This window comes from Acomys minous (genome assembly GCF_964271855.1).
Source record: "Acomys minous genome assembly, chromosome: 5".
NCBI lineage: Eukaryota > Metazoa > Chordata > Mammalia > Rodentia > Muridae > Acomys > Acomys minous.
Genome location: NC_140494.1, coordinates 37,560,201 through 37,585,675, shown reverse-complemented (window position 1 = coordinate 37,585,675; position 25,475 = coordinate 37,560,201). Strand labels below are relative to the sequence as shown.

General features: G+C 44.2%; 1 protein-coding gene across 1 annotated transcript in view; it reads right to left on the bottom strand.

Annotated features, from left to right (window-relative positions):
- ADCY2 (adenylate cyclase 2) overlaps nt 1-25,475 on the bottom strand; it is a 358,775-nt gene that overhangs the window by 241,729 nt on the left and 91,571 nt on the right. Inside the window, exon 3 of the mRNA XM_084782845.1 lies at nt 10,887-11,048. Within this exon, the coding sequence (XP_084638971.1) occupies nt 10,887-11,048 (162 nt within the window). The remainder of the gene's footprint in view (nt 1-10,886; nt 11,049-25,475) is intronic.

Below are 25,475 nucleotides of genomic sequence, written 5' to 3'. Positions count from 1 at the left end.
ACAATAACCCCTAGGGTAGCCCTTGTAGTCAGCACCAAGGCCAGCAGCCACACCCATCATTGGCCATCTCTGTTCAGAGAACAGAGGCTCATACTACTCTGGTAGCTCGTGAAACTTACCAGCTTTAGGAAGTTCATAAAACTTACAAGGTTCACAAGTCCCCTCCCCAACATTGTATGAGCAGTAAACAATTGCTAGGGAGAACAGATTCCTCTATGGTGTGGCTTGCTACAAGTTCCATAAGGAAGCCCATTGGTGCTATTTTTGAGTCATCATTTATATGCTTTTTAGTGTTGCAGCTACTCCTGTAAATAACTCCGCATCCATGTTCCTGGGAGTACCCCTAATGAACCTATTGGTTCACAAAGCTGGAAGTGAGTGCCATTACTTCTTTGGTATGTGATCAGTGCCCTATATGGGAGCAAATAGGCATTTGTTCTTGTTGCCACTGGAAAATATGTACAATATTCTGAAACTGAGGTTTAGGTTTATTGGGAGTTCTCTTAACACCAAGATTGGATGGAGGAAAGAAAGTGGGATTGGGTGGAGGGAGAATTTGAACTGTAGTTCAGGGATGTGCTCTAGAAAAATAACTCATGAATGCTCTGGGGGTGATAAGAAGACCATCTCTGAGCCAACATTGAATGAATGTATACCCAATATCATGAGAACATAGTCAGTCTCGGAGGTGGGCCACCCTTACAAGAGCCATATGATTCTGGTCATAAGGTCCCAGTAGACACTACACAGCCCCTGTGAGGGGCTAACAGCTGACAGCCAGCATATGACAACATCTTCAAGTTTTGGCAGCCCATATTTTCTGTGGGAGAAGTGGGGTGTGTCACTTCCGTGTCTACCACACACAGCTATAAGGCAGAAGTGAGAAGCAAACCCCAGATCCTTCCTCAGATCAAGAAGCCTCTTTGGCCTCCCTCCCCACGCTCCACATCAGCATGCTAGTGAACGTCTGAGAGGAACAGAGCCTTGAGTCTGCCCACCCAGGTCTCTCATCTCTCAGAAGACATGAAGTTGAGAATTGGTGTTCTCAAACTCTGAATTCTGAACAAACAAAGAGCACATTTCTCCTCCTTTCTGCAGCCTACTCAGTTACTGTAGTCTGAAAATATATTGAGGATGTTATGAATCTACCACCTAGCAGTTATTACTAATACTTGGTGCTTTGAGTGCTGTGTGCCTGGCCCAGTTAAGTCCTTTTTTATATATTTCCTAATTTTGCCGTCTGTGCTGCTCTTGGAATGAATGCTCTGGACTGTCCACCCTGTCCATCACTGAAGAAAATTGGATGAATGCACCCCTACAACATGACTCAAGGGCATGGGCTACCATTAGGCCACGGTAACTGTTTCCATTTTGTAGCTCTCTTGGCTCCATCACAGCTCTGTTTTCCCACTCGTCCATCTCAATATGTTCCATCTGCTAGAAATGACACCCCAGGACCATTGCAGCTTTCCTACTGACTGAGGACAAACTGTAGCTGCACACGGCAGCTTCATTCTGTGAGCAGGTACACAGGACAAGGGCGGAATTTACGATACCTAATCAGCATCTCTCATCTTCTCATTATCTTCTGTGTGCATCAGGGAGTGATTGCCAACATTTAAGGGAATCCATGACTCAGTATCCACCACAAACTGCTTTCCTCCATTAAAATCAAATATTTGGAATTATCAGAGCTGCAGGTAATTACAAGTATTGAACCATAGACACATGAATATACGAAGGTAGGAGAAAACCACTCCAGACTTGTCAAACAAAATGGCAGGCAAGGGTGCAGATCAAACTTTGATAAATCTGTCATAGTGTAACATGAGTGCAGAGAATCATTCCTTTAAAGAACGGAGGTCATGCAGTTCAGATGCTAAAATCAATAAGAGGACAGAAACGGTTCACAGATTGCAATCCCTCTTTATTTCTAAGGAAATCCCTCTTTTCTTGCACTTTTTAATTCAATCTTTAAGAACACATCAGTGCTCTGTTCAACATGGACCCAGACCCCAACATCTGAGTCACAAAAGCCACGGAATAAACCTAGATTCTAAAGACAGACAGACAGCTTAAGCGTAAACATGAAATTTGGTCTCAAACTCTTGTGTCTTCATTCTAGAAATCACCGAAATATCTTTAATGTGATTTTATGGCCTGCAGTCAGAGTTACTGTTTGTTGCTCACTTGTTCTCCTTCCCCAGTGTTGGGAAGTCAGTCAGATGAGTGGCATGGAAGCTGAAAGGGAAGTCAGATCAGTGACATGGGGGCTGAGCGGGAAGTCAGATCAGTGGCATGGGGGCTGAGCAGGAAGTCAGATCAGTGGCATGGGGGCTGAGCGGGAAGTCAGATCAGAGGCATGGGGGCTGAGCGGGAAGTCAGATCAGAGGCATGGGGGCTGAGCGGGAAGTCAGATCAGAGGCATGGGGGCTGAGCGGGAAGTCAGATCAGAGGCATGGGGGCTGAGCGGGAAGTCAGATCAGAGGCATGGGGGCTGAGCAGGAAGTCAGATCAGTGGCATGGGGGCTGAGTGGGAAGTCAGATCAGTGGCATGGGGGCTGAGCGGGAAGTCAGATCAGAGGCATGGGGGCTGAGCGGGAAGTCAGATCAGAGGCATGGGGGCTGAGTGGGAAGTCAGATCAGTGGCATGGGGGCTGAGCGGGAAGTCAGATCAGAGGCATGGGGGCTGAGCGGGAAGTCAGATCAGAGGCATGGGGGCTGAGCGGGAAGTCAGATCAGTGGCATGGGGGCTGAGCAGGAAGTCAGATCAGTGACATGGGGGCTGAGCGGGAAGTCAGGTCAGAGGCATGGGGGCTGAGCGGGAAGTCAGGTCAGAGACATGGGGGCTGAGCAGGAAGTCAGATCAGTGGCATGGGGGCTGAGCGGGAAGTCAGATCAGTGACATGGGGGCTGAGCGGGAAGTCAGATCAGAGGCATGGGGGCTGAGCAGGAAGTCAGATCAGAGGCATGGGGGCTGAGCGGGAAGTCAGATCAGAGGCATGGGGGCTGAGCGGGAAGTCAGATCAGTGACATGGGGGCTGAGCGGGAAGTCAGATCAGAGGCATGGGGGCTGAGCGGGAAGTCAGATCAGAGGCATGGGGGCTGAGCGGGAAGTCAGATCAGAGGCATGGGGGCTGAGCGGGAAGTCAGATCAGAGGCATGGGGGCTGAGCGGGAAGTCAGATCAGAGGCATGGGGGCTGAGCAGGAAGTCAGATCAGTGACATGGGGGCTGAGCGGGAAGTCAGATCAGTGACATGGGGGCTGAGCGGGAAGTCAGGTCAGAGGCATGGGGGCTGAGCAGGAAGTCAAATCAGTGGTATAGGGGCTGAGGAGGAAGTCAGTCAGATCAGTGGCGTGGGGGCTGAGTGGGAACGGAACAAAGAACATGAGATACATTCACATTTCCTCTCCACTTCATTCACACGGCACACCTGTCTTCCCTTCTCCCCATCCCACTTCCCTTTCCTTCAAAAGTCAAATGCCTTCAGATCACGAGGGAAATGGTTTACTAAAATAAGATATGAGTTAGACTCAACCCATAGCTTTATGGCATAAAGAACAGATTTTTCCTTGTGGACAAACAATAATAGTTGGTATCTCTTTGAAAACAACAAAAATAGAGACACACATTCCTAGCAATTGCTAGAATCTTCCACATCAGAAACTGGGCAGCTGGTAACCAGCTGTTTTTCCGTTGAGCTGCTCAGATTAGGCCCCAAATGCAATTTAATTCCAGACTCCAATAGACACTTCCTGAATTATGCTTCACCTCAGTCACATAACAAATCCACATCGCCATTGATTACAAACTCAGCATAGATAATTGTCTACATCAGGTCCAATGAAAATGCCTCACATGTCTCATGACTTAAATATATAAAGCTTCCACAGTGTCAAAGAATTCTGCACCAATTTCCCTGATATCTGAGTAATCCTGTTAGAAAACCAACAAGCCGTCCTTAGCTCATCTTCTTTCATAAATATGAATTCTCGCATAACTGACTTACTTAAATAAATCTATATTCAAATGCCCCCCTCCCAGGGGAAAAGAAAAGATATATGAAATTAAAATTCAGTACGTGCTGTGAATACCAAGGAAATAAAGATTCAAGAGGAGTGACTAAAATTCAAATACAAAATGCAGCCATGGTGCATATATAGGGATGCCTGAAAATCTCCTGAAGTTGCTTATGCATTTTGAAAAGAGTGGTGAATACCTCTAAAAGTGAAAAAAATGCAAGGGGGGAGGGAACCAGGCAAGATGCATATTTAAGATGCAAAAGTGCTCCTCGCCAGCACAAGCTTCAGGCTGGACCAAGCCTACTGAGTGCTGACCCTCTACCCTTGGCTGTGAGACAGGGTTCCAGTCTTTCCTTCCCCTCTGATGGCTGCATAACTGTCCGCTCCTCAGACTCAGGCAGGATGCACCGGACACAATGGGGAGGGTGTGTTTCATCTTGCTTTTGCTCAGGACACTTTCTTTACTTTGGTTTGAAGGTAAGACACACTGACTTGTTGCTCCCAGCTCTGAGGGACTATAATCAAACACCTATTATCCAACAAGTAAAGTAAAACTGTTATTTTCCAGTTAATCATGAAATCCTAAAGGTTTATGGTTTTTATACTAAAATTGCCATATCAAAATAATACTCTTAAGCCGGGCGTGGTGGCACATGCCTTTAATCCCAGCACTCGGGAAGCAGAGGCAGGCAGATCGCTGTGAGTTCGAGGCCAGCCTGGTCTACAAAGTGAGTCCAGGACAGCCAAGGCTACACAGAGAAACCCTGTCTTGAAAAACAACAACAACAAAAACAACAACAACAACAACAAAAAAAAGAATACTCTTCTTTTTTTGGTTTTTTTGTTTTTGGTTTTTTTGTTTTTGTTTTTGTTTTTCGAGACAGGGTTTCTCTGTGTAGTCTTGGCTGTCCTAGACTCGCTTTGTAGTCCAGGCTGGCCTTGAACTCACAGCGATCCACCTGCCTCTGCCTCCCGAGTGCTGGGATTAAAAGCGTGCGCCACCACGTCCGGCTTAAATGATACTCTTCTTATGCAAACAATATAAGACTTGCTGCAGTCCCTGGTGCAATGCATCTTCTTCCTTTCATTATTAAGGGATCAAGAATGTGATCACAATCTCAGATTCCATAAAAATTCACTTGAAAAAAACCCACTTATTTGAAACCCAGTTAGGGAAAGAAAAAGAAAATAATTGTAAGAAAATGTTCACAAATAAGAGCAAATTAGTAACCAACTAAAACTAACCTCTTCCTCCCCCCTGCACCCCCCTCAAAGAATGATGTATTCAAAATTTGTTCATGGTTTGTCTCATCTCTTCTCTTGCCCAGCTTGGCTTTTTCTCTCCTAGGTAATAAAGTTGTAGTGTCAGCCTCACAGCAATGGATCCTTAGATCCTTGAGAGTAGACAGGCTTGCAGAGAGAAACCAGGGCATGGTGGGAAGACACCTGTGGTGACTGATATGGGAGACTGCTTTTTACAAGGAGATTAAGAATCGTAGAAACTATTTTTTGCACCTGTTGGTCCAAGAACAAACACGAGTGCTGGATGAAGTGTGACCATCAACTTCCTGACTGCCAAGCTAACCCCACACTCCTGCTTGCTGTGTCTTTCCCACCATGATGGACCATATCTTCTTTTGGGACTGTAAACCAAAATAAACCCCTCTCTCCTCTGTATTGATTTTTCAGGGCATTTTATTATAGTAATGGAAATTTATCTACTACAAGTGTGTATAACAATAAGTGCAGCTGTCAACATGTGGTTATCACATTGGTATGATGGCATCCCAAGAGCAAAGCCAAACAACCCCCCCAAAATGCCCAATGCCTAGATGTTACCTCTAAACTTTCTCCACTACAAAGAAGTGGAGGCCAGAGGTTGTGGCTTGGTTGGGAGAGTGCTTACTGAGCATGCAGTCAACCCCTGCTTCATGTGGCGCACACCTCTAACCCCAAAACTTAGGAAGTGGAGGCAGGAAGATCAGAAGTTCAAGGCTGTTCTCAGCTATGAAGAGTTGAGGACCAACCTGGAACACATGAAACCCTGTCTCGGTAAAGAAGAAGTTAATGAATATATATGTAAAGAAGCAGAGATCCTTAATTTTAGGGGTACCTAGGGCCAAACAAAATGAGCCTGAAACCTCTGTCTTTTCTAGAAGATAGAGACATTCCAAGAAGAAGATGAGACTATCCCCAGAAGGCTAAAGTCAGCTTGGTGGAGGCCCTGGAAATGGTCCTGTGATAGACATGGCTTAATGCCTATCAAATAAAATAGAAAACACAGCACCATGTGTATAATAAAAGAAGTCAAGAGCTGAAGATAGGATGTATGCCTAACCTTAAAGTTCCTTGGTAGAAAGCAAGCATTACCAACAAAGATGCAGGCAGGAATTTCACAGTGGTCAAGCTCAAGAGACTCAGACAAGATAGAGCTCAGCACCTGTTCTAGAACTCCAGGGCCTTCAGTCACTTTACTCTTACTCAAGATGGAAACCTGAATCTGTCTACCAGGAGACATTGAACTCAAGTTGAGAGACATCTCGCATGCAGTAGGCCTGTGTTTTTTCAAGAGTGCAACCACCATGAGCATGAAAGAGAGGGGGGAGGAGAGAGAGACAGAGAGAGAAAGAGAGAGAGAGAGAGGAGAGAGACAGAGACAGAGAGAGACAGAGAGAGAGAGACAGAAACAGACAGATAGACAGACAGACAGACACACCCACACACCCACACACACACACACACACACACACACAGAGAGAGAGAGAGAGAGAGAGAGAGAGAGAGAGAGAGAGAGAGAGAGAGAGAGAGAGAGTCCAGAGTGAAAAGCACACAATTTATAAGACATTGGCCATGAAGGATTCTGAGCTGTACCCCTGCACTACAAACTGCAGGTGAAAAAAGAGGAGAGGGTGGGGCCTAAGAGCCACATAAGCATCGTAGAGTGACGCAGACCTCCAGACTCTGACAGGTGCATCGTGGTTACTGGAACTGCAGAAGAAAACCCTGCGATGCTGGGGCATTGTGTTGGTTAACGGATCAGCAACCTGCCTTTAAGGAGAAAATAATTCCTTGTATTGAATTCGTGACTTACGGGATAAGACTATGATTATGTCAAAGTTACAACATGCATTTGGGGGTTATACTTTAAGTTTTCCTTGTGTTAGGTGGTACTTCCTATAAATATCAATCATTCAGTAAGTTTCTTCTCTCATGATATGAGAATGTCTTGAGGCAAACGCTGGCTAAGTCAGTTTCCTATGAGCATTTAACCCTGATAGGCAGACCTGAGGAAGACTGGGTAGCTCTTCAGTCAATATTTCACCTAACAGACAAGGCATAATCCCAGTAGCTTCTCCACACTATAGATCTCCATAATACAAATTCTTAGTACATACAAGATAAGCAGACTGTCTCCTGTACTGCGGGCAGTGGTTCTCAATCTTCCAAATGCTGCGGCCCTTGAATACAGTTCTTAATGTTGTAGTGACCCCCAACCATAAAATTATTTCCCTACTACTTCATAACTATAATTTTGCCACTATTGGGAATTGTAATGCCAATATCTGTTCCCAGGCAGTCTTTGGTGACCCTGTGAAAAGGCCATTTGACCCAAAGGTGTCATGCCCCACAGGTTGAGAACTGCTGGCTTAGAGGCAGAGTCTCTAGACATGAAGCCTTTCTTTACACTTGATCAGTATCCTACATTTTACCTAATATTTTCGAAACACTGCACCATAGTGATATAAGCAACAGACATATAGCATTCTCATTTACAAGTACTGTACATCAAAGGAATGACAACGTGTTTTTCTTTATCCACAATCCAATGGTAATCTGAGAGTAATAGAGATTGTCCCTTCATACCTGTTTACATGTGAACACACCTTTAAAAAACACATTGAACACACTGCACCAAACCACTGTCTAAATCCACCACTGCATTCTGCCTTGTTGGCTCTTGGAATCATAAAACTATAGAAGACATCAGAAACGGACCAAGGGTCTTCTTCTCTTTCCAACGTTACCCTTATATGATATACTAAAGCATTAAGCAATGCTAGACTCACCTATACAGTTCCTTATGTTACCTCTGGCTGCAAGCAAGCATATTTTCCTATCAGTTTTGGGAAAAGAGTAAAAAAAGATGTATACTAATCTTTCTCCAATCTCTTTCACTAGCATGGATAGTGATGAGCCAAAAACAATTCAATACTATATGCAATGACCTAATACACAGCTATTTCTTTGGAAAGCATTGCCTTTCCCTCCTTTTATAATTCTGTTTTATTATTACAACAGCTATTAAAGCCATCTGTCCCAAGATGTAATACTTCATTTCTTCATGAAGGAAGCAGAGAGATAGGTACAACTGTCCCAGTGGGTATGCCCACCACACAGCTGCCACAAAACATGAAACATCTAAAGGACCTGCTGCCAGTGTGAGGCTGAAGACGGCTTTTCCATGGTTGTGTTCAGAATATAAATGGGCTGACTGGATTCTGCACCTGCTACTGCGCTCAGCTACCCACTCAGGAAGCTAAGCTACCATGTGCTAGCAGTCGGCATGGTACTGCTGTTGATAAGAGAAAGTGGAAACCTCTCCTGGGGTGCAGAGAGCGGCATGGGATGCAGAATGGAGAAGCAAACCCTGGGTAGAACCTGCACACAGAAGTTTCTGGAACATTTTCAGGCCACAAGTGAGATCATCTTTCCCTTGAATGCCACGGGAGTTGTATAGAGTTTGTGTTTTGGGAGAGTGGGACAATGTGGGACAAAGGGTACAAATAATAAGAGGGACAAGGTTTATATCTAACATACAACATGTGTTTGCATAGCAACTCATCGTACTGTGCAGCTTGAATATATGTAGCCTGGGTTTTTTTTTTCCAATTAAACACTCTAAAGTGATATGCTTCATCCTCATCCCTTCATTTGAATAAGTGCTGGCTGGCCATTGCACCAGGAAGTACAGTCCCAGTACACAGTGTGAAGCTAGAACAATCACCTTTTCTCTCAGTGCTATTATGCCTTGAATTTCATAATGACCTCAAAGGCTTTTATATGGAAGTGGGTCACTGAGGGCATGAGGGCATGAGCGCATGAGGGCATGAGGGCATGAGGGCATGAGGGCATGAGGGCATGAGGGCATGAGGGCATGAGGGCATGAGGGCATGAGGGCATGAGGGCATGAGGGCATGAGGGCATGAGGGCATGAGCGCATGAGGGCATGAGGGCATGAGGGCATGAGGGCATGAGCGCATGAGGGCATGAGGGCATGAGGGCATGAGGGCATGAGGGCATGAGGGCATGAGGGCATGAGGGCATGAGGGCATGAGCGCATGAGGGCATGAGGGCATGAGCGCATGAGGGCATGAGGGCATGAGGGCATGAGGGCATGAGGGCATGAGGGCATGAGGGCATGAGGGCATGAGGGCATGAGGGCATGAGGGCATGAGCGCATGAGGGCATGAGGGCATGAGGGCATGAGGGCATGAGCGCATGAGGGCATGAGGGCATGAGGGCATGAGGGCATGAGGGCATGAGGGCATGAGGGCATGAGGGCATGAGGGCATGAGCGCATGAGGGCATGAGGGCATGAGCGCATGAGGGCATGAGGGCATGAGGGCATGAGGGCATGAGGGCATGAGGGCATGAGGGCATGAGGGCATGAGCACATGAGGGCATGAGGGCATGAGCGCATGAGGGCATGAGGGCATGAGGGCATGAGGGCATGAGGGCATGAGGGCATGAGGGCATGAGAGCATGAGAGCATGAGGGCATGAGGGCATGAGCGCATGAGGGCATGAGGGCATGAGGGCATGAGGGCATGAGGGCATGAGAGCATGAGAGCATGAGGGCATGAGGGCATGAGGGCATGAGGGCATGAGGGCATGCCTTTGAAGACGCTTCTCCCCCTAGGCCCATCTTCACTATGTCTCTACTTCCAAGACATCTGTTTTCACATCATGAACACCTGGGTTCTCTCACTCCACAGAGGTCACATTGGCCAATTACTCACCCCCACCTTTTGGTAATGAGGATGCAGCTCAGCGCTAGGGGACTTGCCCAGCACTCCAAGGCTTTGGTTCAGTTCCATAACTACAAAAAATTAAATTACCCCCTCTACTGGCACAGTACTCATCAAATGAAAGTTGTATCCTTAGTATAGTCTAGACTGTGCACATATTTATGTGACTACCCCCAAACAGCAAAAATTAAAGGTATGTTTTTCTTGTTTAAAAAAAACAACACTGTGAGGAATAACTCCAAATCATTGACCCTCGTGTTTATGGATACACATAATAGGAAATCAAATAGCTTTTAAAATGCTTTCAACTAATTAAATAGAATGGCTTCTTGAAATATCACTTATTAGCAATGCACAAATTTGCTGTTGTAGCATTTTAAAAAAATCTGTTTTTTAATGCTCAGGGATCTGCCAGGAGACTGAGAAATTGAAGTTTTTCTTTTTATACTTGATAAAGAGAGAGGATGGGGCAACTTATGCTCCTAATTATATGATGTTTCATCCTCAAAGTAAGAATCCTAAAAATTACAATCTATAATAAGATTCTAATGTATATGTCTGCTTGTAAAAATCACATCACCACTCAGCAGTCAGCAAAATGGTATTTCCATACTCAATTATTCTGTGGACACAGTTTCATTGATGCTAATGGTCAAGTAACTATTTACCATACTGGGGCGGTGGAGGAGGAGGAGGAGAAGGAGAGGGCTCAGCAGCCCTTGCAGACCATGTCAAAGAGTAGCTGCCATGGAGCAGTCCGCACACCCTGGCATCTCCCAGTGATGCTATGAAGAGCTGGGAATGGCCGGGGTTCCCATGCAGAAGAGCACTCACCTGCCAGAACAGGTGCTCCTTGGCCCCTGGTGTTGTAGACAGGTAGACGCTCAGCACTATGGTATGAGATGCAGAGGTGAGGACACTGGCGATGATGGCATCTCGCATGTTGAAGGGGAGCATGGTGTATGCCACAAAGATGATGAAGAGGAAGAAGGACACCTATAGAGGGAAGAAACACGTGGAGTGTCAGAAAATCCCAGTTCCCTTTACCATTAAAGGAGGCAGAAAATACAACATCATCACAAAATAGGTTGGAGCAAACTCCCTGAATCGTAACAAAGACCTACATCTGGGCCTCGTGGATAGACTCTCTGGAACCACGTATATCTGAGTGTAGTAGTCACAGACTCCAACAGTGTGAAAGACACCCAGAAGTTTGCAGACCAGCTAGCCTGGTGTAGGTAGTGGAGATAAACAAAAGACCCTGTGTCAAGGTGGAAGATGAGAACCAAGGCTTGAGGGTTTTCCTCTGTCCTCCACAGTTGCTATAGCAAATACATGGATTAAAGGGGGGGAAGAAATAATAGCTTGCCATTGTGATAGGGAAAAAAAGAAGTCTTGTGTGGGTCTTCAAATGTTAGCAAACAAATTACTGCACACATGAGGCTGAGCTTAAGGGCACTTGTGTGAAAGAGCAAGGTCAGTCTCATATCACTGGGACTTGGCATCATTGCTTTGGTTAAAGTAGACACACAGATGCAGATGTTTAGCCATTGGGAAACAGTTTAGAGGTTCCTGCCGAAGACGTCAAACAGAAAGATCATCTGATCTCCCAGTCTCACTCCTTGGTATGTTGTTTTAAATATATGCACACACGTACTTATCATAGAATTTACATTGCCAGTTAACACAGATACCCAGCTGTGGATGGGTATCAGCTGGCATGTCCATGCACCAGCATGTGATTCAGGCATAACTTGGGTTAAAGTCTTGACACATGATATAATACGGATGAACAATGAAGGCTCTACATTACACAATTCCATTTATATAAACTACACATAGTGAGTAAATCCACAGAGATAGGACACAGAGGATTGGTGATCTGGTTGGCAAGATCTGTGAGCAGGCCTGTGGAGCAGCAGAAGCATTGTGATGGGCTCACAAGCTTAGACTTCCTCGGGGTGATGGGAAAGACTTCTTCTGCATCAGACACAGATGTCCTCTGCCCAATACTGGTAGTGTACTGAATGTCACTGCATTCTTCGTTTTAAAGTGGCTAACTTATATTTTATGCATTCCACCTTTATAAAAAAAAGCAATCAATAGGAAACCACTTAGAGAAACTTTTAGGATGGGGATGAAATGCTGACTAGGTAATAAAACAAGAACATTTTTATTGCAAATGAGCCAGAGGTGGAGAAGCAGGAGACAGTAAGCAGGCGACAACTACAGCTGGAGATCACGGGCCTCAGGGGAGAGAGAGGCACATGATCACGGTATCCTCTGCCATTTGAAGAGGACACAGAGGCCCAGTACGCTGGATGGACATAGACAGCTCACCACAGTGGTTCTGGTGCATGTTTTCTGTGAATTTCCAAGTGTGATGTGAGCACCAGGCTCTGCTTCCTACAGACTCAAAGGCAATGCAGCCCAGAGAGGGCCAGGCTTCGTCTTCTCTTGCCTACTCTGCACATTTGTAACTTAAAGTTCTTGTCTCTCTCTGCACGCTGTGGTTCCAGGATGGCACCTTACGATCTGCCTCTGTATTAGTGTCACAGCTGAAAGAACACACCGAAGACAAGCAGTTTACAGCCTTAAAATAAATGTGAATTCCTAAAACACGTCCTTTCACGTTCTTCAGGACATTCGAAGTGGGACATCCATTCATTCCACAAAAACAAAACAAAACAAAACAAACAAACAAAAAACCCACATACTCCCCTGAAAATAATGCATACTCCCCTGAGGGAGCAGCTGCTCCTGGAGAGGGAGGAAGGAGGCTCAATCAGACCTCTGAGCAGATGAGTCTGTCATGCATGCCAGCTCTCTCGTCGGCTGAGAGAAGGGCCACCCTTCCCACCCAGCCGCACTCTGAAGGAGACAATGAAATGGCCTCTAAATCATCCTCTCTCTTTGCTGCAAGCTCTGTCACTGTGGAATGACAGCCAAGGAGAAAGCCACCGTGGGTGGGCAAAGTGACCAGAAGTCCTCGGGAAGCTGGAGTTTGGTGTGGGCCATCTGCTTCAAGCCCCCGCTTCCTCCCCTTCAAGCTATATTTATATGGGCTGTCAGGATAAAAAATGTGGGTGAGCAGATTAACATAGCGATACTTTTTCTAGCAAATATTTTTTCTTTTGCCTCTTCAAAATAAAAGACTATGAAGATGTTTTTTCAGCAGGACATTAGTAGTCAGCATGACACACATTCTGTTTTTCCTATTCTATACGAGGAACATAAAACCAAGGCAGATACTTGATATTAGGTCATTTACACAAGAGGATGCAGAGTGTGAACAAGACCCAGAACTGATTTCAGTAGCATTTCATGCAGTGGGCAATGATCTGACCAGACAGAAAGGGACTGCTTCCCTCATGATGCCTTCCTGAGGACAGAACACACAGAGAGAGCTCAGGGAACTGGTTGTCATATTTGAAATTCATTCTTAACCTTTGTCAGCATTTACTGAGGGCTAAGTTGAGGTATGCAATTGCCTCAAATCAAGGTCAGGGTTCCAGTGATGGTGCTCCAAGAGCTCAGGCAAAGACTCCTGTGCAGCATCCACCTGTCAGGCTTGGCCAATGCAGGTCAAGCTCAAACCTTCTGGAGGAATTGTCTTTCCACACCGTATTAATCTCAAAAGGTTCTCATATTGTTAGGTCTATTTTCTAACCAGCTTCAAAGAGCACCATATGTAAAACTTAAATGGATCTGGCACTTCTAAAAAATATGTGGGTAAAATGCTCCAGAAACTTCTCTTGCAATCTTTAAGGTTTCCATGTTACCATGGGGACATGAGACTCCTCTTAGCTGTACTCTTCTCTCTGTGTGGGACAAGGGGCTGAAAATAAAAGCAAGACTAGTGTTCTGAGGACTATAAGAAGCATCAGGTAACACAGTGTCTGAGGTGGCCATGCTCATGTCAATAAAGTGGCCACAGGTCTGCACTGTCACTGAACCTCTGCAGGACACGCACATCTTCCGACCCGTCTACCTGAACTTTGAGCTCCACCACACTCTAGCCCTCAGAACTTTTCTACGTCCTCACTGACCTGTTTCTCTGGAAGCCAACGCACTTTGGTGATGTCTCAGTCTCCAACCACCCATGTACACATCGCCACCAAATCTTATCTACCCTAGGCCATGTTGTCTTCTGGCTTTCCCCCATAATGCATTACTGCTACCTGTCCATTGCTCTGTCCTTATATCCATGACACAGTAAGAGCCTTTCCGCTTAGCAAGAGTATAGCTTATACAACCCACTCTCCCTCTTCTGCCATCTGGACATGGACAGCAGAGTGAATCCTTTCTTGTTTCTGTCCACCCAATTCCTGTCTCCATGTTTTTGAGTATCCAGTTCAACTTCCTGTCACCATTTTCTTCTGTTAGGGAGAGTTGAAGACTTTCTATGAAGCATAAACTCAGCTAGCGTGGCCTCTCTGTGTAGAAAAAAAGCAGTACATGAAACGTCATGTCTTCTTTTCTCCCTGGCAGGCATGGAGTGACAGTGCTAGAACTCCTTTAGCATATATGTCAGAAAATGAGGACAGAAGATCTCAGATGACCCATAGGGGTCTGTAGTTATGCAAGCAACTGATGCACATTGCTAGTGTTGAGCTCCCAAGTCAATAACCATAACACAGCTGGTCTTGATCCATATCAAGGCAATAGATTCCCCTCTGTTTTATTAGTTATGTTTATAAAAGTGGACTGTTTATATATATATATTACTGATCAGTTTGCTTTTTAAAAAAATATTCCCTGTGGCACAAGACTATAGATATGAATATGTTCCGCTTACTAGTTCAAAGCATTGTACGCTAATAAGCGGATTGCCTTGTAGTGTGCATTGCCTTAGTGCTGATCTTTCCTAGCAAGACAAGTACCCGTGAGCTGACTTTAATGTCTGTTCACCGATCTACCTTGCTTCAAATTTCCATTTCCTCTCAGCCAAGTAATACTGCCAAGTTTATGCTTCTAAGTGTAGAGCTCTAAGGGCTTGTCTTCCTTGGTTAATGGCCTCCTCTGGTCTACCCTAAGACTGCATGACATGACAAGTCCTTTTCCATCCATACCCCTAGTCCTCTGTACAGTTCGCCAACTGTACTTATCACGTTTATGGTTCTAATTTATCTATTAATGCTCCTCCCCCCATGCCCATATACACAGTGAAGAATCATGACACTTTTAAGAGCAAGGATTTGATTTACTAAAAGCCAAGACTGCAGTGCTCAGGGCTGCACCTGGTGTGATAGCTGCCTCATAAATTGTTGTTGTCCTTTAAAAAAAAAAGTCTGTTATGCATGCCAGTGTGATGCAAGCTGATCTGCTTCAGGGGCATCTATTAGAAAATATGTCTCTAAAACGGTTCACTGTCCTCTTTGGTATAATTGGCCTCAACATCAACTGTAAACATGTTGATTTCTGAACTCACATTTTTCTATTTAATGGACCAATTACACGAAAAGTCCTCAGCTCTCTATTGGACAGACTCTGGCCAGACTCCCATCACAGGCAGCAGCAGGTAGTAAACAGGGAGCAGCTCCTGCTCACAGGGAATGCAGGCTGCAGTGCCTAGCCCGGCATCTTCTCTCCCAGCCAGTCCCTGAAACTCCCGAATCCTCCACAAAACACTTCCCAGGACTGAAGTCTTAATTAACAAAAAGGAAGGGATGGCCTAGGCTTTGGGCAATCAGCCTGGCAGCTGACATTCCTTGGGCTGCCCATGCACTTGAGATTGCCAGAGGTCAGCCCAGAGGTGCTGGTCACTTTCAAGTCCAGCAGAGTACCTTTTGTTTGCATGGTACACCAGCTGAGGAGAGACAGACTCATTCAGCACATGCTTTGTGCTCCTAGCAATACAAACTTGCAAAAAGGAAGCCACTTTGCAAGAGTTCAGTGTGATCTAAACTAACTATCAATAGATTTTGTCCTTGAGAAAACCTTCAGAGCTCCCAGAGCTAACATGAAGCAAGGGGGCCCCTCATGGTCTCCTAGTGTTTAGGAAACCCTGAGATGAAGGTTTGAAATATCAAGACCGGAATTGTTAGGGGTATGGCTCAGTCTTCTATACAGAAGAGGCTGACTCTTCCTTCTGTGGAGTAATACTGACTCTTGTCAGTCTGGAGACATCTAGACTTGGAAGACCAGGAATATTGCTGACTTAATAAGCACTTACTTAGAGTCATATGCTAAAGGCATCAGCTTCTTATATCTCTTATAACAAATTACCACATGTTCAGTGACTCAAAATGTCAATAAAAAAAGTCACTTTCATTATTGAAAAACTAAAAAATTTAAATGCAGGTGTCATAAGGGCTGCCTTCTTCCAGGGAGATTAAGGGGAAATCTATTGAGTTTTTGCTTTTCCTCTCACAGCACTGGGCAACCTAGCCATCCACTTGCTTGAAGATATATCACTCCAGTCTTGGTGGCATTATTCAAGGGTATCTCTCCTGGTATCTGTGGGCACCTTTACTTGGCATCTTCTCTATGCATTTTTTGCCAACGTTTTAAAGAATATTTTAGATTTAGGATATACCATAACTCCAGTGTGATTGCATGTGTAACAACTAGATTTCCAAATGAGGTGAGAGTCAGAGATACTAGGGAAAGAACTTTTGGGGATACGATTCAACCAATGCTATCAATTTGTGCTGTAGAACAAACCAGGATTTAGATGTCAAATACTGATGTGGTTTAGAGGTGCAATGTCCCACAAAACTTATACAATGGAGTTTGATTTTCCCAGGTGGGAGTATGTAGTGGTGAGCTCAGGCAGTGACTGGATCATGACTAATAATCCATAGATAGGTTCCAAGAAGAACAGTTAGGGGTCTAGCCTAGTTTGAGGTTCACTGGGAGGAATATCTTGGGATATCTAGGGATCACCATCCTTTCTCTGCTTGCAGTCATTATCAGGTGATCACTCTCCTCCACCAGTCCTTCCAGTGGCCAGAATGTTCCAGAAGGCCCCAAGCAACCCACACAGGTACCTGTAGACAGAACCTTGGAAACCAGGAGAGAAAATAAAGCTTTCCACCTCCAACGTTAATTTGCCTCAGACATTTTGTTACAGCCACAGCACAATGACTAACACACAAGGTGACAAGATCATTAGGCCTCCGTTGCAAAGCTTAAAGATGATAGAATATAGCTTAATATTTCTGTCAAGATTCAAAGATATTAAAAAGTTTCATAGCGTTCAAATATTATCTAGAAAATGGAAGTTTTAAAAAAGTAAATTATACCTTACCTCTGGCTGAAGTTTTGCTGACTATCTACTCTCTTCTGTGTTGTATGAACCCACTAATACACATGATAGTCTCAAATAATTATGAATGCAATGGGGTTCTCAAGAGAAACACCACTAGAGAAAGGATAATACTTCTGTTACATGAATAATGTTATAGCAAAAAAAAACCCTGCTTTTTATAAGCCAAAACAGAGATATTGAAATTATACGTTATCCAAATACTATTAGAGAAATTAGAAATACCATTGTATTTTAGTTTCTTAATTTGCTTGTAGATATATTATTTTATTTTATGTGTATTAGTATTTTGTCTGCATGCATGGATATGCACCACATGCATGTCTGGTATCTTCAGAGGCCAGAGAGGGTATTGGATCCTGTGGTGGCTTGAATGACGATGGACCCCACAGGCTCTAACATGTGAACAGGAGGTCCTCATCTGGTGGAACAGTTTGGGAAGGACTGGGAGGTGTGGCCTCGGTGGAGGGAATGTCTTGCCATTGGGAGGGGGGGCAGTGGGCTTTAAAGCTCCAAATGCCCATACATCTTAGTCAGCTCCCTCTGACTCCTGCTTGTGTCTTGAGATGTCAGCTGTCAGCTGCTACTCCAGTGTCATACTTGATTGCCTGCTGTCATACTCCCTCTGAAACTGTCATCCCAACATAAACACTTTCTTCCATAATTTGTCTTGGCCATGCTGCCTTATCACAGCAATAGAAAGGTAACTAAGACATATCCCCCAGCACTGGAATTATGGGTAGTTGTCAGCTACCATAACGATGCTGGGCATCAGATCTAGGTCTTCTGCAAAATCATCCAGTGCTCTTAACTGCTGAGGTATTTATCCAGCCCCTAGTTTCTTAATTTTTTAAAGGGACAATTTTCTGAACCCAAATTATTGGTATTATACTACTCTAAGTAAAATATCAGGATATAACAATGTGCCTCATTGCTGGTGGAAAGTATAACTATAAATGCAAAAGTTAGGCAAGTTCCCCCAAAGTAAAGGTAGTATTGTTCAAAACTAGGCACTCAAATGCCTAATCAATGTATAGAATGAAGCCAACCTCACTGACCCTAAGAGAAATACAAATAAAAACTGCAAGGTGATACTACCTCATACCTTACGGCTATGATCAAAAGGCAGACAGCAGCAAGCACTCTGCAGGACACAGGAGAAACAAACACCATACATGGTGTCTGGGGATGTAAATTACTACAGCAATTGTGGAAATATTCTAATGACTTCTATGAACACCAGAGGCAGAATTGCTTAGTTAATTTTTATTGAGTCTATGATCAAACATTTGACATAACAACTTCAGGGAGGGAGGGGTTCTTTGTCTTGTAGTTCCAGGAACATCAGTCCACTGTGGTGGTAGAGCATGGTGCGGGCACAGCATTTCACATCACAGATGCAAGAAGGTAGAGAGAGTGGAGGGCTCAGGATGCAGGCTTATCCCAAGGGCATTCCATCAGTGACCCACTTCTTTCAATAAAGCCTTCATCCTTCTCCTCTCTTCCTTCTTCTTCTTCTTCTTCTTCTTCTTCTTCTTCTTCTTCTTCTTCTTCTTCTTCTTCTTCTTCTTCTTCTTCTCCTCCTCCTCCTCCTCCTCCTCCTCTTCCTCCTTCTTCTCCTTTTTCTCCTCCTCCTCCTCCTTCTTCTTCTCTCCTTCTCCTCCTCTTCTTCTACCTCCTCCTCCTGCTGCTGCTCCTCTTCTTTTTCTCCACCTAACAGTAATGCCATGTCTGAAATGGTTGAAGGCTTAATCCACTATTTTTTTTTTCAGGAGGTGAAAAACATGTAGCTTTTCTTCTGATTGGATTTAAGGCTTGTCCTTTAAATGGAATTTGTGCATGGAAGTGTATGCCTGAACAAGACCCTGCAGCTAGAGAAGTCATAAGTCCTAGAGGAACACTTACTTTAATTATTTGGCTAAGTGTCTGTAATCACAAACTGCCTTTTAAATCTTTATCTTTATGCCCACAGGTACACCACAGCCCTCATTAGAGAAGCTTCCATTTGGAGCGGACGACAGTTGGTACAGAGACTCACAACTGGACAAAGTGAAGAGAATAAGTGGTGGTGGACTGCCCAGCCCTAAACGTAACACCTGTCACACTCATACTTTCCTCGAAGCTCAGGAAATTCAGTAGAAGAGAGAGCGAAGATACTGCAAAGAACTGCTATGGAGTACTGCCTTCTCACAGGGGCAGAGGACTGCTGTGGAGCACCATCCTCTCACAGGGGCAGAGGACCACTGTGGAGCACCATCCTCTCACAGGGACAGAGGACCGCTGTGGAGCATCGTCCTCTCACAGAAGCAGAGGACCGCTGTGGAGCACCATCCTTTCACAGAGGCAGAGAACCAATGTGGAGCACTGTCCTCTCACAGGGGCATAGGATCACTGTGGAGCACTGCCTTCTCACAGGGGCAGAAGACTGCTGTGGAGCACCGTCCTCTCACAGGGGCAGAGGACCGCTGTGGAACACCATCCTCTCACACAGTGTGTCTTTTGCACTGATAACTCTTTACTTGTATGAGTTTAGTTTTTCAGAGTGTGCATGTGAGACCAGGCAGCACTCACTTCCCTTCTTATGCCTGGCTAGTTTCCCTTTGCATAACATTCTCAACACTCATCTGCCTTGTCCCAAGTAATAATTCTTTTCTTTTCTGTGTATGCATATCACATTTTGTATTTTAAAACAGAATCTCCCTCTGTAGCTCAGACTGGCTTATAACTCACTACGTAGTTCAGGATGGCCTTGAACACTCGACGATCCTCCTGCCTCAGCCTCCTGAGGGCTGGAATTACAGGTTGGAGCCACCACCTTATTTATTAGCCTGGAGAAGGGTAGGCCAGCCATCTCTTCAGACCCTGGCTTCCTGCTCCTCGTGTGTGTACACAAGCAAGGGATTGAGAAATCATACATCATCCTACTTTAATATTTTCAGTAATCCCACACTGCTTCTCAGTACTGATGCATTAATCTCTACAAAACCTCCTTTATAAGAGTGGCGCAAAACACCACCTCAGAGACATATTGATGATGAGTGTCTGTAATCACTCATCATGATTGTAAGATGATGAGTAAGAGGTTCTCTTTCTTCCATACCTTAGGCCAGAACTCTTCTAGAAAAAAACTATAAAATGTGAAAACATTACTTTAAATGTTATATTATGGAGCAGAGGAAGCTCATCAATGCGGCCACGTGCTAACTGCTTGTCACTCCCTGGCCCTGGGAAGGTCTGAGACTGGGGCCTCCTGTGGCCCTAACTGGGCTCTCCCTGAGTGGGGGGGGGGTGAGTTCCCAGAGAGCAGGGATCCATGTGTGGGAAGACTGGGCAGGAGAGGCCCTGAGTGGGCAGATGCCTCCCTCCCTGGAGCTTGGAACAGACTCAAGGCCAGCACAGAGTGAGTTCAATGGCTGAGGTGAGGCACGTCGCAGGCCTCATAACCCAACTCAGACTACGCTCCTCCGCCTTAAAAATGTTATATTATGAATCAAATGAATCTATCCTCCTGGATAGATATCCTGGGCTTCAAAATGGTAGTGACGGAATCATGATTCACAGGGCGGCCTTCATTATTCTCTTTAACGTGCTCTGCAGCGTTAGAGAGACTTATGATGGGATAGAATCTAAGACACATTAACTTCTCTATGCCTTTTTAATTTGAAACAGGTAGGAGGTAGATCATACATTTTTAAAAAGCTTAATAAAATAGAAGAGTCGGAGAGGAAGCTTGGCTCGGCTCTGGGTAGCTACTTAAGCGTGCTGTGTCCACCCTCCCTTCCACCAATCACATTTTCCTACCATTATGTTCAGTGTTGAAATAAAATTCAGAAGCAGACAAGTGTTCTACCACTTAGCTCCACTGCCAGCCTCACGCGCACACTCTCCTCTGCTGTATTTACATTAACTCTAAACCCCATGAGACATTCCATCATCCACGAAGGTGCTACAGTACGGCATTTGAACATCCCTCAAAAGGCCCATGTATTAAAGACTTGGACCAAAGCCCATGTTATCACTGGAAGGTGTTGAAACGCTCAGTGGTTGGGACTAAGCTGAAAGAAGTTATACCGCTAGGCCATGCCATTGAAAGGGATTTTGGGACCCTGGATCCTCCCCTGTCTCTGCCTGCTCTATCTCCCAGCCCACTCCAAAATGTGTTGCTTTACCACAGCCCAAGGCAGACCAGTGGCCACAGATGAAGCTCCCTGAAAGGGGAAGCTGAAAGGCATCTTCTCACCACGCTGATCAGCAGAACTCCCACTGACACCTAGCATGAGCCAATGTCCCTGGTCTTTTGGTTCTAAAAAGGGTTTTAATTGAGACAGATTGCAAATATTGCATATGCTGCAAACAGTTTTCTCCTTAGCTCCTATCACTATCCCTTTTCTTTAGAGAGGAGGGAAGGAAAGGACAGTCATCAAAATTTACGTAGTTAAGATGCTAATTTATCCTGTAGAGAGTTCCTCAATTTGGTCTTAGCATGCATGTATATGCATGCATATGTGCATGTGTGCATGTGTGTGTGTCTGTCTATCTCTCTGAGACTTTTTAATTTTTCTTTTTAGATGTGTTTTTATATATGTATGTATATGTATATATGTATGTATATATGTATGTATGTATGTATATTTCTGAGTCCCTTTTGATAGTGGTGTGTATAGGTTTCAAGGCTGACTGTTCTTCACTAGACATCCAACAAAGGGGCTCATCCCTAAGAGAGGCTAATTTTCCTTCTTCCAGTACTCTTAAAACCCTTGAATTAGTTCAGTGAATTCTGGGTAATATAAATCAGTCCCCTTATTTTCCATTTCCTGTTACTTCATTGTTTTTTATTTGCTTGTTTGTCTGTGAAAAGTATGTGTACATGTTTATACACGTACATGTGTTAGTTTGTACATGTGTGCATGTATGTGAATACTGTGGAGGCCAGAGCCTCATGCCTAGTACCTTCTCTAATCAGTCTTCACTTTGTTATTTGACTTAGGTCCCTCACACTGAGCCTGGAGCATTAGCCAGGGGAGCTAGCCATGAGGCACCAGAGATTTTGTGGGTTCAGAACCTGGGCCCTCTGGAGGAACAGATGGGGCTCTTAATCACTGAACCATCTCTCTAGCCTCCATTTTGAAATTTATTTTTTATCTATTATTTTAATGACTTAAAATATACAGGCATTAGATAACTTTCTACTTTCTGATGTTAAATTTTTGTAGAAGTGGCTACATTTCCCCTTTATCCCTCCATGGTCCTCGCTGTGTGTGAACCAAGGGCAGTACAGCCCAGGGAATCCCATGCAGAAAGCCACATTCCAGGGTGGCCTATGGTAACCACACAGCAGATACCTTGTGCTGTAAGTTTATCAATTTCTGCTGTGACTGTATTAATGTCAAATTCATTAATGTTTGGATATAAATTATAAGAATTATTACAAGCCCAATGTTTAAAAAAAAGAAAAAAACCATAAACAGCCCTTGGTAGCTAATAAAAAGAGCAGCAATGCAATTCAAGCCCTGATGTCTCAGAAACCACTAACTTAGAAATGCTTTGAGAATCCTCTCTGCTAATCAATGCATTGGATAGCACACTGTAGCTACAGCGAGTAGCACACTGGCTATTCTTTTTTTGTTGTTGTTTTGGTTTTTTTAAAGATTTATTTATTTAAGTATACAGTGTTTCACCTGCATGTACACCTGCCCACCAGAAGAGGGCACCAGACCTCACTGTAGGTGGTTGTGAGTCACCATGTGGTTGCTGGGAATTGAACTCAGGACCTTTGGAAGAGCGAGCGGTGCTCTTAACCACTGAGCCATCTCTCCAGCCCCACATTGGCTATTCTTAAACAGTCATTTAGGCAACAGCAACTGAAGACTTTGTTCTTGCGTTCTTGTGTGTCATTCTCCTTTCACACCGGTGTCTGCTATTTCACCTCACCCATGAGGGAACTGCAATGAAGCAATCCTGCTGTTTCTACATCTACTTTATAATAATATACCATTTGCATATATAAAGGTTTTTAAATTTTAAATCATGGCCTCTACATGAAAACACCAAGGAATTGTTTGCATACTTTGTGTGGATGAACTAGCTTTATATTTTCGGGACATGTAATCTTATTTTACTTTTCTTTGTTGCTGGACATTCCTCCACTTATTTAAACAAGTGCTGTATTGAGTCTTTGGCATGAGGCTTGGCTCAATCTGGGGCTAATTGGTAGTTTCCTAAAGCAGTTATCTTTTCTCTATGCATGTTTAGGAAAATGCCACTGTGAGAAATAATTTGACAAAGAAATGATCTCAATCTGCATAATGCCTGGGCTTTGTAGAAGAGACTGTGTCTTAGAAAATCACTTTGAAAAATATCATCTAAGAAGTGAAGGGAGAGAAAGTAACTCCTGTAAAAAGAAATAAAATAAAATGTTATGCAAAAAGGTTTTTATTTATATTCACTGTTTTGGTTCTTATGAATATTCATGTCTATATTCTTTTGAAACACTATATTTACTTAATCTGAAAGGCCAATGCTTCATATGAGAAAAATCATGCTGGGGAAATGAGTGAATTATTCATCTAAAAACAAATATTGCTTTGGAATTCCAGTTTAAACCATGTCTCCAGGACCTCATAATCATCATAGGCCAGAGCAGCACATTCCACAGTGGGTGTCTCCAGAGAGACCACCAGGCTCTACACGCCTTGGTTTGCTTTTTCCTTTATCCCAAACAAGGAAATCTCAGCAGACAGAACTCATACCGTTGAGCTGTAAGACAGATTATTTTAGCATTGACTGGGTAAAGCTTTCTTGAATGACACAGTTGCTTCCTACACAGCACTGGGCTCCAACCAATCAGCATTATGTGGAGGTGCCCAGACTCCTGTGCTCTTTCCTGAGGGGAAACTGGCAGCTTAAGAGCAGGCACATCATTGCCAGGGAACTGGCTATCACCCCATACACTACCACAACCACAGGTTTAGATCAAAGCTCACAATCCACATAAGATGCTGTTGCTCTGCTCTGTACATTCATTTTGACAATTTAAGTTTAAGTCATTGCACCACATGTTGGCAAGGATGTGGAGAGAGAGGAACACTCCTTCATTGCTGGTGGGAATGCAAACTAGTACAACCACTTTGGAAAGCTATCTGGCACTTTCTTAGAAAAATGGGAATAGGGCTTCCTCAAGACCCAGCTATCCCACTCCTGGGAATATACCCAGAAAATGCCCTACCACACAACAGGGACATATGCTCAACCGTGTTCATAGCTTTATAGCTATAGCATATAGCTTCTGGCTTTATTCATAATAGCCAGAACATGGAAACAGCCTAAGTGTCCCTCAGTAGAAGAATGGATAAAGAAACTATGGTACATTTACACTATGGAATACTACTCAGATATTAAAAACAAGGAATTCCCGAAATTTGTGGACAAATGGATTGAACTAGAAATTATCATAATGAGTGAATTCACACAGAAGCAAAAAGAGACAAACGGTATATACTCACTTATATCGAGACACTAGTCCAAGGGATACGTCCCATAAAAAACTTTACTTACCAGGAAAGTGGGTCAAAGAAGAGGACATCCTACTGAGACTTTAGGTGAGAGTAGCATGGAAGAATGGGGAAATAGAAGGATGCAGAGGGTCCTGGAAACCTACAAGAACTTTATGACAGGCGGATCTGGGTCCTGGGGTCCTCCTCAAACTAAGGCACCAGCTAAGGAGAATATAGGCAGTAAACTTCAAACTCCTATCCAGACCTAGCTGATGAACAGGATATTCTCCACCATTGAGTGGAGAGTGAGATCTGACTCTCACATGAACTCTGGTGCCCCTTTTCTGACCACGTCCCCTGGATGGGGAGGTCTGGCGGCACTCAGAGGAAGGATAGCAAGTTACCAAGAAGAGACTCAATACTCTAAGAGCATATATAGAGGGAGGAGGTCTCCCTCAATCACAGACATAGGGGAGGGGAGAAGGGGGGAAGCAGGAAGGAGGGAGAAATAGAAGGATACAAGGGAAGGGCTAACAATTGAGATGTAATATGAATAAATTAATAAAAAAAAGTTTAAGTCATTGTTATGAGATGCACCCTGTCACTTAAAGAAATGAAGTTTGCTGATCAGTGAAAATACATAACAAATGACAACCCCCC